The following is a 15,157-nucleotide window of genomic DNA, read 5'->3' on the forward strand; positions in this document are numbered from 1 at the left end:
TAAAAATGGTATCTTACTCAAGACGCTTTGATCAGTGCCAGGGTTAATAGGAAATCTTAATTTTTTCCACAACCCCAGAAATTTCAAAGCCATTCTTCAGTAGTCAGTATATGGTATTAGAATTTATGAATACATGTTGAAGAGGAGGCATTTGGTGTGAAGCTATTAAGTGATACTGCTTATTTTCAAAATAACATAAGCAACACAGACCCAAACTATGCTTTTCTTGGGATTAATCTGAGATTCAGTGAAGAAAAATGCATCTGATGGAAACATAACTGAGGAATGGGACACTCACACTTTGCAAGCAGTATTTAGGAAAAAGAACACAAGAAATTAAATTATCAGAATTTTATTTCCGTTACAAATTGTCACACTCACAATTAATATAAAACAGAAAGCACTGAGGAAACATGACTGCTAGATACAAGATTTATCAAGGTGTAAAAGCCTCATCCAAGACTCTACTACTAGAAAACCTGTGACTGTATATTAGAGAAAACATTTCTATGCATCAAACACCAAGTGAAAGAGAATAAGCAGCATATTATAATTGACAGGGATTAAAACACCTTCATGTTATAGAAGTTTCTGAAGGAAATGGAAGTTGGAGTATCATTTCTACCCAAGAGTCTTGTTTTGAGTAGACCTGTTTACAATTAGCTATTAAGAAAAGCTTCAGCATAAAACACCAGTCTTCATTTTAACTTATCCATGTTGTTCATATGTTAGACAAGCTACTTCCAAAGGCATTTAAATTCTAGTCATGAGACTTCACACACTCTCTTACACTTGCTGCATAAGGCTAAGGCTAAAAAAAGTCACTAAAGGAACAATGAGGTTGCATTATTGCTTTGTAACAGGAACTTAGATGAAAATTCTTTATTGAGCTCCAAATAAAACATTGTCGCGTCACTAAACAATTAAGAGTTTAAATATACAATTATTTTAAAAAGTGTATACTGTTATACACTTTAAGGCTTTAATACAAGAAATACTGAACAGGATTTTCATACTCCGTAGCCTGTCTTGTTGTCTGGGCACACGGACAAGTACAATGCTCTAAGTAGTCCATAATTAACATGGCAGAAGTTCCTGAAAAAGAGCAAAATATAATTTATTTGTATATATCCGGAGACTAGCAACTGAATTCTCTGAAGACTGTCAGATTATGTGCAGTGGGATAAGGCAATTATGAAAAAAATAAGGGTATGTAGATTCATAGAAACCATTGCAGAAACTTCTATCATTGAAATTCAGCGCAAGTGTGATAAAAAGGTTCAATAAATGCAAATTAATGATATGATTAATTATAATCATTAACATTACTTGTTTGACGAGTAACATACAGCAATTGACCAGTGTCAGAATATAAAACCCTACTAGAATGGATAAACACTTCTAGGTTAGTTTGCCACAATAAAAGAAAGGCTGCCTTCTACAGTGATATTTTTTTTTTTTTAAATTTAGAGAGCTTTTTATTTTTCCCTCTGTTCAAAATCTAATGGATTTCATTTCAGAGATTACTCCAAAGGAAAAAAAAAATCCAACAGAAATGCAATAGCAGAACACAATGCTAGTACATGTTATTTCAGGAACTGTCAAGAGAAGTTTTATACTGTAAATATGTAGTTTCTAAGAATATCTAATACCAGCTCTTTTAACTGATGTAGTTTATTGTACACACATGTATAGAACATGAGAATTGACACAATTTTTTTAAGAGGCATGACAGTACATTTTCTTTGGAGAAATAAGATGTATCAATGTGGAGCATTGGAAGAAGGAAGACTTAATGGATCTAAAATTCATACCACGACTATGCTCAATACATGCAAACTTTTAGATGCATCAAATTTAGCTCTTGCAACTCATTAAAAGAAAAAATAAAATTGGACTCAAATAGTTAAATTTTCCATCAAGGTGGGCCACAGCTACTTAATGGGAGCACCATATGGCCACAGACTGCTCCATTTTGTCAGATGCACGTCTGGCACATGACCAAAACAATCACTTCTGACCAGAGGATGGGTGTGCTTTTAGTCAGGAGGGGAATTCTCTTAATTTACTCATGTGACCGGCAACATCCAGTCATACGACACCCTGTCACACAATGGTACACCCAAAGAGCCTCTGCATGATTTGACAGGGACATATATTTTTCTCCCCAAAAGGAACGTGAAACAATTTAAGGATTTATAGGACTTCAGGGCAGAGTAGCAGAGAAGTGGCATAAATGCATGCTGATACATTCATCCTCCATAGAGGAGGCACTAAGGAAAAAAAAAAAAGTTGGATAAATATTACAGAAGGTTGAATCCACTTCTGATTCACTTATGTCTACTAGCCATCCTTGCTACTAGATATTTTAGTTTCAACCCATCAAGTTTCATCATATATGTTCAATACAAAACTTCATGTTTTCTAATGAAAGCTTGTTATGACTTATATAACTCATCATGTGATTTAAGATGTGAACAGAAATAGAGATTTGGCCAATTCCATTATAAATATTTTTAAAAGATATTTATATACTCAGTTTTGCCATAGCAGTTCTAACAGCTGGTATCGAATCTTTGCCCTTTGAGCCCCAGAGGACAGAAATCTCCAAGCTCTCCTAACCTTGAAAGGGTTTTTTGCTTTAAATCTTTAAAATACTCTTAAAATTGTTCTAATGCCATTTTGTATGTACAAAAAGTTCCTTTAGCCTGTGGCTGCAGTCTTTTAAATTTACTGTGGTATACAGAGGCAGTGCAATGTACGCAATATTTCAAAGTATAGAGCTCTATTTATGTAAGGCACTGAGATCATGAGGTTAGCAGGAAGAATTACCATTACAGGTAGGAAATAAAGAAAAAAATCTGTTCTATTTAAAATATACATAATCTGAGCATAAATACAGTTAAATTATTTCTTACTTTATATATTGAATTCACCAGAAGCAATAGAGCTAGCTATTCTTCAGCTAATGTTTCTCAATGGACATGTTCTCCTTCACTTCTGCCAAAAAAATCAGTGTGCTTCTTGTGCAGAAATGCTTGCCTTAGAAAATCATTCTATAAAATGCTTTCTTCAGCTTTGGAAAACCATTTTAGACATGTTTGCTGACCAGATTAGCGTTTTAAACTCCCATTTGAACACTACTAGCATAAAATCACATTCACTTTCTTTCACCTTCCTCTGTCCGATGAAATACTTAATTGGTTGAAATGTTGTCAAAGCTATTGTATACCTTTCAATAAACAAACAGCCAGAGGACTGTGTCCACACACTGGCACAGTTTAATGTCCTGTTTAATGATAGTTTAAAACTATGACTTTTCCCACTAGAATTAAACATAGCCAATTATTTTTGCTGGCCTCCAGCTCAGTACCTGTAATCATTATGTAAATTAAAGCCTTGTGTATAAAGAATTAAGGACCTGATCAAAAGCTCTATTATTTATCTAAATTTCACAGATGAGTAAAGATACCTACCAAAGCATCAGAAGCTTAAGGTTTTTGTTCTCTTGGCTGTCCAAGGAGGTGGGTTTCCTGACAAGAGAAAAAAAGATATTTTTACTATATTTCAAAGACTTTCAAATAACAACTAAAGAAAACAATGTAAATCAAACTATAATTAATAGAAACTTAATGATTAACAAAAAGCTTTAGATAACATTTGTATTGTTTAAGTTACTAGAATTTATGGAAAAATAATATATTACAAACTATTGGTTATGAGGTTTTACAGTTGTTTAATAGGGAATAGTTTGTCCAAATTTAACTAGCTAAGCTAAGGCTTTTTAGATTACTAATACAAATTAAACGTTTTAAAATGAGAATTTAGGTGTCCTCAAAGTCTTTCCTACATTCTAAAATGAAACTTTCTAAGTTGTAGCCTCCCTGTTTTTATTGGTTATATTAAGATAAATTAAGTGAGATTAAAATCTTATTTGATTTATTTACCTTTGCAAATGAAGACCGTTTTAAGGGTTACACATCCTCTGTCTCTGACGAAAGCGACCTCAATTAGTCAAGTCAGAAAGTCTTTAAAAGCTTTGTGTTTATTGCTTCCAGCACGGAGCGAGGTGGTCATTAACGTACCAAAATTCTCATAAAAATTCCAAAGTTGCACTAGTGAAAAAATGCTCAACAAGATGAAAACTAGTCACATCTTTTTCAGAAAATTCATTAGCTATTTTAAACCATTTTTAACAAAAATATTTTGATTTAATGTGGCACTCAAGCAGATCCATACCATTTGGATACTTTAAACAGCATTTATATCTACTGTGAGTATATATATACATATTTAGGTTTATACCATTTTTTTAAAGAAGTTGCGCAATGTTTAATATGAGCCTTTTATGCTGATCACTGTTAAACATTTCTCCCTGTTTACTACTATTTATGAAGTTTTATTATAAGATAAAGCATAAAATTAATCTCACACACACTGATTTTCTTTCAAAAGTTTATTTAGTATCAAGCAAGGGTAAAACTTTGCTTAACACTACAGAACATTTCAAGACTTGAGTTACAAAATACCACATTATTTGCATTTGTAATTTGCTTCCCTTTTTACGCATGTTTGCAAAGAGAAAATCTAGCAAATGGCTGAAAATAAAAACTAAAAACTAAACTGTTGAAAACCTTTAAAATAAAAGGTTACGCTTATGTTAAAAGAATGGACTAACATATTTAGTAAACCTATTTTTTGTTTAACACTAGTTAATCAAAGGTTATTTTTTTGATCACCTATTTTTTCAAATACAGTTTGGAAATAACAAAGTTCCTTGTTTTACATATCCTTCTGTCCAGGTTGTTCTTTCGACAAAATATTTTAAGTTCAGTCCATCCATTCAGATTTTTATGCACTTTGATTTAATAAAAAGGGATTGTTCATAGAAAAAATTACTTTGAACAGTATACAGGACTGGTGGAGATTGGGTATTTCACAACATCAGACAGTACAATCAGTATCTGGCATATGGCTGGTCTCTGTAGACTCCTTTTGTTGTCCTTGCAGAAGGTGCCTTGTGTCGTGAGTTGGTCCATTCTTCTTGCCCTATAAGAATGGAAAATATAGTTAGATCCCTTCCAATGTTCCCAGATGCTGTACTTTCCCCCCCCCCCTTATTTAATTCTGAATTAGATAGCAACACTTTATTTACTGAAACCAAGGTGTACGAGGTGAAGTCTAACACTTGAACCAAAAAATGTGCGTACAACACATCTATATGAGGTATCCCACAATGCTTTTTCAGCACATACCAGCAGGGAGTGTGACAGGCTAATGGCAAGAATATTTAGGGCTCTTGCATTCAGCTGGACCTGCTTGTTGCAAATACACAGAAATGTCAGCTATAGTAGCAGACCTACAAATAATTACGCTAGGGTGAAATGAATGGAGGATATGAATTATGTATAAGCAAATAAGCTACCCTCAGAAATAAGTTTCTTTCTATCAGTACCAGTTTAGGCTTAATTCAAATATGCAATCCAATAGTGAAAAGCCTCAAGTATCACTACAAACACCTGTGGCTTCTAACAATCTAGGGGCAATATTCAACTTCACTGTAAACATATACTCCTAAAATGCAAGAAATAGGAAGACAGATTATAAAAATATTAAAAAGAGCAAGGGAAATAAATTGCTTGTTTGAATTTTGACAACAAAATAAGTTTGTGAAAAAACTTGTGCTATATTTAATGCTTTATTGGTAATAAATATTAAAAAAAAGTAGCAAAGTATTGTCTGAAATGAGAGTCAGACCTACTGTGCCAGGCATTTACGATGAGGGAAAACACAGGACCAAGTGCAGAGTATAATAAAACAGTACTTAGGTACGCTTTAATCAAGTGAACACAAATCAGAGTACTATATCACCCCTGAGAGAAAAAAAACCACAAAACCAAAACCATAAAAAGCAAACACACCTGAAAACAGCATATGTGCTTCCATATCTACTTTTGGAGAATTACCCTGCCTTAAGCAGACAGGTGTCCAAGTAAACCCAAGGCAATCCAGAAACTAATGGTGGAATCCAAATGTATGGTAATCTAAAATGTAGGCACCACTTTGTCTTTCTAGTCCATTAAAAAAAGAAAAATAATAATAATAATAATAATAAAAAAAAATCAAAGTCAACAGTCAAAGAAACCCTGTACTTTGAAAGGTAAGGTAAATTGTTCAGTCAGATATCTGAAATTACTTGACAAGAATTCTGTAAGTTAAGGGTCCAATTCCACAATCTCTTCACAGAAGTCTCATCCTAGCTACTTTATTTAAAAAAAAAAAAAAAAAAAAAGGTGGTTGCCTGCAAAGCCTAGGTGCTCAGAACATTTGCCTAGGAGGCAAGAGGAACAAGTTCAAATTTGGTGTAAGGCTGAATTAAACTTGTACCTCAGGCAAGTTCCACAGGAATCCGATAATAGATAACACACATGAGAAGCAACCTCTTGTGCTGCTTCATCACATAGAAAACAAGACTTATATTAAGCAAGGAAAAGAACCTTAGCCTAACAGTAAATGCAGCTGGATGAGGGGTAAGAATTAAAAATATCCTAGCTTTTAATCACTGCTGCAAGGAATTTTTTAAATGTAAAAAGCAGCCTTGGTCATGGTTTAAGGGGAATACTCACTCATTTTCAAGCAATTGGTCAAATCAGTAGGGTAAAGAGTCACCTTTATCAGTTTTTATTTTGGTGCCATTCAGGGCACCGAATCCTAAAAATACTGATGTTCTTACTACCTCCTCTGGACTGGCACCTGAACTTCTCACAGGAGGAAAAGTTCAGGTACTTCACGGGAATCTGTGTTTCCTCCCAGCCAGCACTAGGCAACTATCTGCTCACTCAGCAGCCTTATGAATTTCAGTTCGAGACACCTAATGTTCTCTACATCTCTAAGGATGATTATTAGTATCTAACTCTGCATTTAAGCATGTACTTGAGGGTCAGCTTGTTAAGAAATAAAGTGTCTAACTATTTATTTGTATGTGCAAAATCTTCAGTGGCTGTAACCCATAATCATTCTTTAAGGCATTTATAGTCTTCCTCTCAACTTGAGTAAATACATCACTTAATATTCTGAGTGGCTGTGCTTTGATAAATAGAAAACCAATTTTAAATGCAAAAGCAATGAAAAATCCATATTTTCAACCTTAAATACTGCAATCCACATTTTTCCCCATCAGTCAATTCTATCTACATTAAGCAGTTTCATACATTTTCCCCCCCATCAATTTTGTATTCATGAAATAGTCTGAGAAATATCAGGCTTATAATGGCAAACAGTTTATTTTAATGCTGAAATAAAGATTTAAGCTATATATCTATCAACACCAACTGAAAGTGCTGGGGGACACACGAATTTCAAGTGACCTCTTCTTTTGATGAACTGACTTTCCCCTTAAGCAAAATAATTATTTTAAGCAGACTACATTGAGCAAACTTCTGCATTAGGTGCATTTATCACAACTTAGTTGAGGTCATTTTAGTTTTCAGAAGGAAGCACTTCCAAATGGAGTTCAAGAAATACACCATGGAAAATTTCAAGTAGAGTTCTAAAATCACTGAAGCATCCATTACCCAGAATAACAACTCTTTTACACTAGTTACTAAAAATCCTCAAATGTTTGAAATTTGAGTGATCTAGATCATATTTCTCTGATCTCTAGCCAGAGATTTAACATTTATCCCTTAAGCAAAGGTGCCTTTTAAAATGCTTTATGCTTCTAATCCGTAACAGATTTCTTTAATTATACTTGTCATTACCACACTTCTAGCTTAAAAAAAAAAGTGATCTTTACCACCGGCATATGTTTTTTTGCTTCATTACGCGTTGTTTTGTCCCCATACGAGTAACCCACTGCCCTCGTGTCTATTAGCTACCTAAAGTACTTTCATAACCTTTACATAATGACTCCCTGGTTGATTTCACAAGACTGATGCATGAAAATGAATACAAAAAGATGATACAAGTCTAAAATGCACTCCATTAGGCCCTGATTCAGCTGAGAACTTCAGCATACTCTTACCTTGTACCAAGTTTCAACACCAGTTGTGCCACACTAGAAGCATTTGCTTTCAGCTGCAAACAGATCCTGAAAAAAGGTCCTCCACCCCCATTTTTTTTCCTTAAATGTCATTGAATGTGACATGAAAAGGGTACTTGCAGTATGGTTTAATTTTAGGTTTTTATTTCTTTGATTTTAGTTTCACGTGACTACGTTAGCTAACAGACCACAGAAGCCTCCTTCAGTATTTTTCTCAATAACCACATGAGGAGGTCTGCGACAGTGCCGTAATCCCCGAACAGCTGTTATACACTGCAGAACTGAAGCTTGCCTTATGGATATTCTTCTTTGATTATATTTTTTCAAGAGTCTACTACTGTAGTCATTCAGCTCACAAATCTACTCACCATAAGAGTCGTATGTTTCTTCACTCAGTCCGTGGCCATAGTCATAGTAATCTGCTCCACTGTATGGGAGGAGGGAAGTAGGAAGAACAAGAAATGAAGCAGTTACAATTTAAGAAGCAATGCTTATCATTACGCATTCTACCTTTGAAAAGAAGAAAGCTTGAAGGATATAGACATGCCCTAAGGTAAGAAAGGTAAGCATCCGTGTGACAATGACAACTTAGGTCCTGCTTGTTCGTTAACTAGAAGACAAAAGAAACCATATTTATTTTCATTTAGGATTTTTTTTTTTATCACTGAGCACCTGGTCCACAGCGTAAATGTGGATGTGGGAATTTTATATTTAAAATTATACTTATAGTAGGGAAGGTTGAAGATCTTACAAGTGCCAATGAAGGAATAGTAGGAGGTGTAGATACTGAACCAATTCATTTGACGTATAAACTTCTTTTCATTACCTACTGTTGCATAGTATTTTGCCTTTGCATCTTTGAATTCACTGATAAAAATGCAATAAAGGACAAGCAACTTGCTGATCAGAGGGTTATATAGTTGCTATATATGTACAAGTTCAAGTGTCTTCAAAACAAGACAATCTGCACATCTGTAAATGGTATCATTTTAATAGGCAAACAAGAAATGACAATAGGAACTAAGTTAAAAGCAGAAATCTGCAGTTCTTAGGATTCAAAAGTATGAATACCATAACCATGCCCTAAACCAGTCTTCCATTTCATAATGGCATTTCTATTTGTATTAAGACCACTGAATGGAAACTGAAGAACAAGCATTCTTACATACTACTTTTTCCATTATGCTTTCATATTTCATAGAATCATAGAATGGTTTGGGTTGGAAGGGACCTCAAAGATCACCTAGTTCCAATCCCCCTGCCACGGGCAGGGACACCTTCCACTAGACCAGGTTGCTCAAAGCCTCATCTAACCTGGCCTTGAACACTTCCAGGGAGGGGGAATCCACAACTTCTCTGGGCAACCTGTTCCAGTGTCTCATCACCCTCACAGTAAAGAATTTATTCTTAATATCTAGTCTAAACCTACCCTCTTTCAGTTTAAAGCCATTACCCCTTGTCCTATTGCTACATGCCCTTGTAAGAAGTCCCTCTCTAGGTACTGGAAAATAAGTATAATTATGTATAGTCTTTCACATAGTTGACAGAACAAAAGTATTAGACATGTTTGTAGGACATCAAAAGCAAGCCTCTTGTTTTGTTTCTTTTTAACCATAGCCAGACCCAGGGCTGACAATGTTTGGAAAATACTCTACAAACTGATGCTACCAAGTCATTACCTTCTGAGTGAGAAGGAAATCAGTAACATAGGATCACTAGCAAGTAATTACTAATATTGACAAAATGTTTCTCACATTAGATGGATTGCTAACAAAATAAAAACCAGAGAGAAAAAGCAATTCATAGCCTTAACATGAATTAGCAAGTAAAGCATTTATATAAAACAAATAACACATCACAATCACTTCTAAAGTGACACAAGACAAAGATCGTTTGTTGTGTTTGTGTTTTAGGTTGTTTTTATTTTTTTTAAACCAAAAAGTTTTAAATACCACAAAATAATCCAGGCCAGAAATAATACAATTCTGGTGTGTGCAAATGCATACCTAGAAAGTGTGGATGAGTATTTGTTATTACTAGGATAAGGCTTCCTTAACAAAAACTTAACCAGAATGCACCATGAAAACCCACAAAAAAAGTATCTGTATACAACCTAAATGTTATCTATGGTTTGTCAGTCCATTTGATGAGGACCCCACAATAACAAGGGCAAAGTTTGAAGCATAAGAAATAACAATTTTGTCCTGCAGCAGCCAGTGATAAAACAGTCTTTATTCTGACAACCAACTTAAAACTGACATTCACTATCCTTCCACACAGTACTTGATTATTTATTTTAAGGCTGTCATCAAGTCTAGAAGCCTATAGCAGCTGAGCCCTATCCCCATAGCTGTCAATCCTGCCAGAATGACTTTTGCAGGGTTTCATTTCATAGATCTAAAATATATATTAAACAAAAAATTACTCATTTTACAGCATATAAACTGCAAGATGAATAAATATCAGAAAGGAAAAAATCTTTTACTTATACTGAAAGTATATCATGGCCCATGTTTATTAACAGACAAACCCTTCAAAATTAATTATCTGTCCAAAAAGTACAAGTTACAATGGGAAGTGAAGTTGCCTCATGCAATTCAATACTCTCTACTCTGACTGCTTTCATTTGTGCTCTTTGAACAGTGCCAACGCTCTCTCAACTGTATGTTAAACAAATGCAAAACTTCAGATAAGACAACTCAAAGACTATGACCCAAAGAAAGAAAACAATAAAAAGATTATTTTTTTTTGTTTCATCTGTAACAGTCTGAATCACCCATGGAGTTCACAACCAAGACCAAGATAACTGAAGATTTTTTTTATAGAGGAATTACAGAAAAATCTAGTACTGTATATGAAGTTACAGCTTATGGCACTGTATTTTTTCCAAAGCAATCGCCTGCTGAAAGGAAACCTAGTCAAAGGAACATGCAATACAGAACTTTTCTAAATTGTACCTGCAAACTCATTAACCAAGATAGTTGAGGTTAATTCTGTTAGTGAGGAAATAAGTAGCTATATTAAAAAATTCTTCATCTGGACAGAAGGCATGATGTCAATTTTTGTTTTAAAAGCATCCTTGACATTTATACTTTCTTATATAGGTTCTCTGGCATCTTAGCATTCTAACTGAAGACTATTCAAAGTCTGTATTTCCCTTAAATGGATTTATTCTGCAAGGGAAACCCTTTTCTTCCAATTCCTTTCCGTTTGTCTCATAGAAAGAAGAGCAAAACCACAAAGAGGATTCATGTTCTTCTTCACCTCATGTGCCTCCCTCCTTTCAGGACAAGGAAAATACATGCCACAGATACTTTCCTTTTTAACCCAGCAAGGCTAAACCTGGAGTCTGCTTTGAGTTCCTGTTTTCAGATGTGAAATGTCTTCTTGAGGCCATTTTCTCTAAATTTTCTTTTCTTAATTTTTCCTTACTTCTCCAGGTTTCTACTTTGTAGATGGTTTAATTGTATTACATGGTATAGTCAGCTGAGTTTTCAAGCATTTTCCTAACCATCAGGTAAACAGTACAAGTATAATAAACACTGTGCAAATCAGCTGTGATTCAGATCTTTTGTACACATAGAGCCCTTGCTTTTACCTCCTCGTATTTAACTTTTTTTGTATTCCTATTCCAGCACAATGTCTTTGGGCTGACAAGAGAGAAGACAGAGGTGGCAAAGAAAAAAATGCTTTGATTTTCCATGTCAACATAAAAACTCAGAATCACCTAATGGTATGGAAGGATTAGCAAACAACAATAAAATTAAGTAGTATGTCACTTCTGATTGCTGAGGGCTAGGCATTAATCCTACAATGCTTAGAGCAAGTGTGAAGTGAGGCTTAAGTAGTTTAAAATAAGGCCAGGAAGTGCCTGTTTTCTCTGTTCAAGAAACAGCCTGAGATAGAGAACAGCAACCTCAGATTTTAGCACCTCATCACTGATGAAGTAAAGCCTTAGAGAAGCTTTTTTTTATCTATTAAAACAGAGGACTGGGAAGCTTCCTGCCATTTTTTCTAGAACCACTGTGCTGTAAGGAGTGTCTGAAAATACTTTAATTTAGAGGTATTCAACATAAGCCTTCAAAGGTCTTGTGGAACATGACCTCAATTTCTCAGGCATTTCTGCTAAGCTGATTTGTTTCTGAAAAATATCTTGATGAACCATAATAGAAGAACAAATCCTTATAAAAAAAACAAATAGCAGTAACTGCTCTTGACATGATGGTTAAGTCTTAAGGAACTCTTACCTTTTATACTATACTAACTATTAGCTTATTCTGTCTAGAGATGTTGGAATGTTCTCTTGGGACAGATATCAACAGAATGGTAGAGTTTCAACCTAACACTCATGAAGATATTGGAATAGGTCATTAGGCTATTTTTGGGACAATCCCAAAACAGGCACGTCAAGCACAGTGCAAGTGTCCTCATGTATTTCCCCAAAATACATGAAGGTAGTCAAAATATATTGTGATTAAGGAATGCAATTGCCATGGCTCTTTAGATTTGATACAGGCATCTTTTAGTATCAGCATTATGCCATTTCTGTGTTTGAAACAAAAGTAGTTTGGCAGGGAGCCTGATTGCAAAGGGGAGAGTAAAAGGTCTCTGATTCACAGTTTCTAGTATACTGGAAAAGCCCAGACTTAAGCACTGACAAGCCTGGTTACTGGGTTTAAGCACCAAGTGAACTGAAACTTTCTTCATCTTCAGTGATGAAAAACAGCCTTTGCAACCAGTTCAGCTTCTTTTAATGCTTACTAGGGAAAAATGGAAAAAAATTCTGCTTTTTCTTTTGCACATTGGTATCACAAGTAACTTTGGGACTGATCCCTTTAGAGAGAAGCCAGGGCAGTTTCAGAAAGCGACAAAAACCTTCCAAACACTACGGTTTCCTTTTGTGCTAAAAGTAGCTCCACAAGCATCATCACCTTTGTCCTTCTACACAGAGGTCGGAGAGAACAGCAGCAAAGTAGAAAGAACAAATGAGGATCTCTCTAGCAAGAGGTCTTATGTGATAGACCCTGACTGATACAATCACATCTGAACAGAACTCTTCCACAAGCCTCTTTCTATCACTCCTATCGGATCTTGGTGCTCAGCTGCTTCTGATATCAAAAAGCATCCATCAACAGTAAAAAAGAGGTGTGTCCCTAATGTCATTGTCAAGACAACAATCACTACAGTGAAGCTTCTCATAACTCCATAATTGTCTTGAACATTTGAGTTAAATATATGTTCTTAATGCTTCTGTGGATCACTAGAACACCATATTCTGTAACCCAGTTTACAGCATAGCTTAAAACCAGGATATCAAGAACAGATCCACATCTTTTCTTGCATCTTGCAGATAGATTTTTATTTAATGTCCAGTTCTGCCACTTCTTAGCAGAAGTTTCTTTAGTACATACTCTCATCCTTGCATCTCAGTTTATGTCTGTAAAACAGATAATGACCTCAGAAAGCAACTGTGATCTATATGTGAAAGCTTCATAAAATACAGAAAAATGATGCAATCTTCCTTAAATTATACCCCATTGAACTCTCATATGGATAATACAAATAACAAATCTATTACCTACAATCCTAAAAGATGACCAGAGTGCCCCCTCAAGGATTCCCTTAGCTATCACTTTAGAAATTACTTTTTATGGCAGAAATTGCAATACATTTCACTTCTGAATAGTGAAATGCCCTCAGAGGCATTTGCATTCTGGTGCTGACCACCAGACACAGAACTATGTGCATCTATGTATTTCTAGCAGAACTCTACACAGTTCCCTAAAGCTAACAGTTTCACCATCTGAAATGTTCAGTTACTGCTTTTGGTGAACTCACTCAGTCTTGCCCCCTGCCCCCTCCACTCTCACGTCCCATCTCTCAAAACATGAAAGGTAAATGGCAAGTAGCAGAGGTGACTGAAGCACACAGTACAAATAAGGCTGCTTCTTCAGAACAGCAGCAGCAGCAGGGAGCTATAGCTTTACCTTGAAACTATGAATAGAATACAGCAACAATCCATCCCTAAACATGAGAAATGCGAAATAAAATGTCAAAAATTCACTACTTCAAACAAGAAAGCACCAGGGAAAAACTAAAAATTCAGGCTGCGTAAACACCAGCATTTTGGTTTGGCCTGTGAATTAGAACCAAGCCCCAGCCACCCCACATCACACTTGTCTGGTTTGCAAAGCAGTTTGAGGGAAGTGAACTAGACTCCAGTCAGAGGAAACGAAACTAGAAGTCTTAAACTATCCAGGTGTGTACCAAATGTGTTCCAACTGCTAAACAGAGAACAGAGATGTGAATCAACGTGAACATTGACATTGGCAAAGGATGCGTTTTCCTCCCTTTCCCTCCAAACAGGCAAGACTACTAAGGACAGTGGAAGCAGCAGAGAATAATGAAGACCTGACAGGTATCAGTCAAAATCTTTAGACTATCCATTGCAATACTGGAAAGAGCTGTGGGTATTACTCCATCTAATTCTTGGTTATCCCTCGAGTCCTGCATAAGATGTTGTTAGAGATCCGATATGATATTACTTGTCACAGATTGGAGCACAAGACAAGGCTGCCTCTAATACATCATCATCCACAAAAACTGCACAGACAGTATGTCACCATTCTGTCATTAGAAATACTACTCAGTAAGATATACGTCATACCTTCTTGTCTTCCTAATTTACTGAAGGAACAGTACAACTTTCATCAGTTTCCTATAAATTTGATATCCTTTATCATCAGTTAACATTGAAGAGCATTTGAGAGAAAAAATATCATTCCATCCCAGTTTTATATAATATAATTCAAAAACAATAAAAGTGCCAAAGAATGTATTTGGTTAAAGAGATTATAACTGTTTTCAGGGCTGCATAACCATAAGCATCTGACAGATCTTAAAAGCAATGTATTACCATGAACATCTTTCCAGTGCTTCTCTAATGCTCCTTACACAGGCAGGGCTTGAGCCTTGCCTCTCCAAATACAAGGCAGACCTCTTCCTCTTGCGTGAAGATAATTCAATCCACTTAAGTGCTAAGACGTGTTTGCTGGGCTTACATGGGCTCTCCTACTTTTATCAACACGTATGTTCCAAGCACATTGCACCTGACAA

The 15,157-nt window shown here is 35.4% G+C and overlaps 1 protein-coding gene across 4 annotated transcripts in view; it reads right to left on the reverse strand.

Annotated features, from left to right (window-relative positions):
* Positions 1-336: 336 nt before the first annotated feature.
* KHDRBS3 (KH RNA binding domain containing, signal transduction associated 3) overlaps positions 337-15,157 on the reverse strand; it is a 101,751-nt gene continuing 86,930 nt past the window's right edge. For 3 of the 4 annotated variants that reach the window (XM_030011466.1, XM_030011464.1, XM_030011467.1), the window contains 4 exons: positions 8,410-8,468; positions 3,948-5,049; positions 3,477-3,533; positions 337-1,095 (listed from right to left, as the gene is read on the reverse strand). In XM_030011466.1, the coding sequence (XP_029867326.1) occupies positions 4,958-5,049; positions 8,410-8,468 (151 nt within the window). In that variant the 3' untranslated portion in view covers positions 337-1,095; positions 3,477-3,533; positions 3,948-4,957. The remainder of the gene's footprint in view (positions 1,096-3,476; positions 3,534-3,947; positions 5,050-8,409; positions 8,469-15,157) is intronic. The other variant, XM_030011465.1, reaches the window with a different exon arrangement.

Source organism: Aquila chrysaetos, chromosome 4 (assembly GCF_900496995.4).
Source record: "Aquila chrysaetos chrysaetos chromosome 4, bAquChr1.4, whole genome shotgun sequence".
Taxonomy (NCBI): domain Eukaryota; kingdom Metazoa; phylum Chordata; class Aves; order Accipitriformes; family Accipitridae; genus Aquila; species Aquila chrysaetos.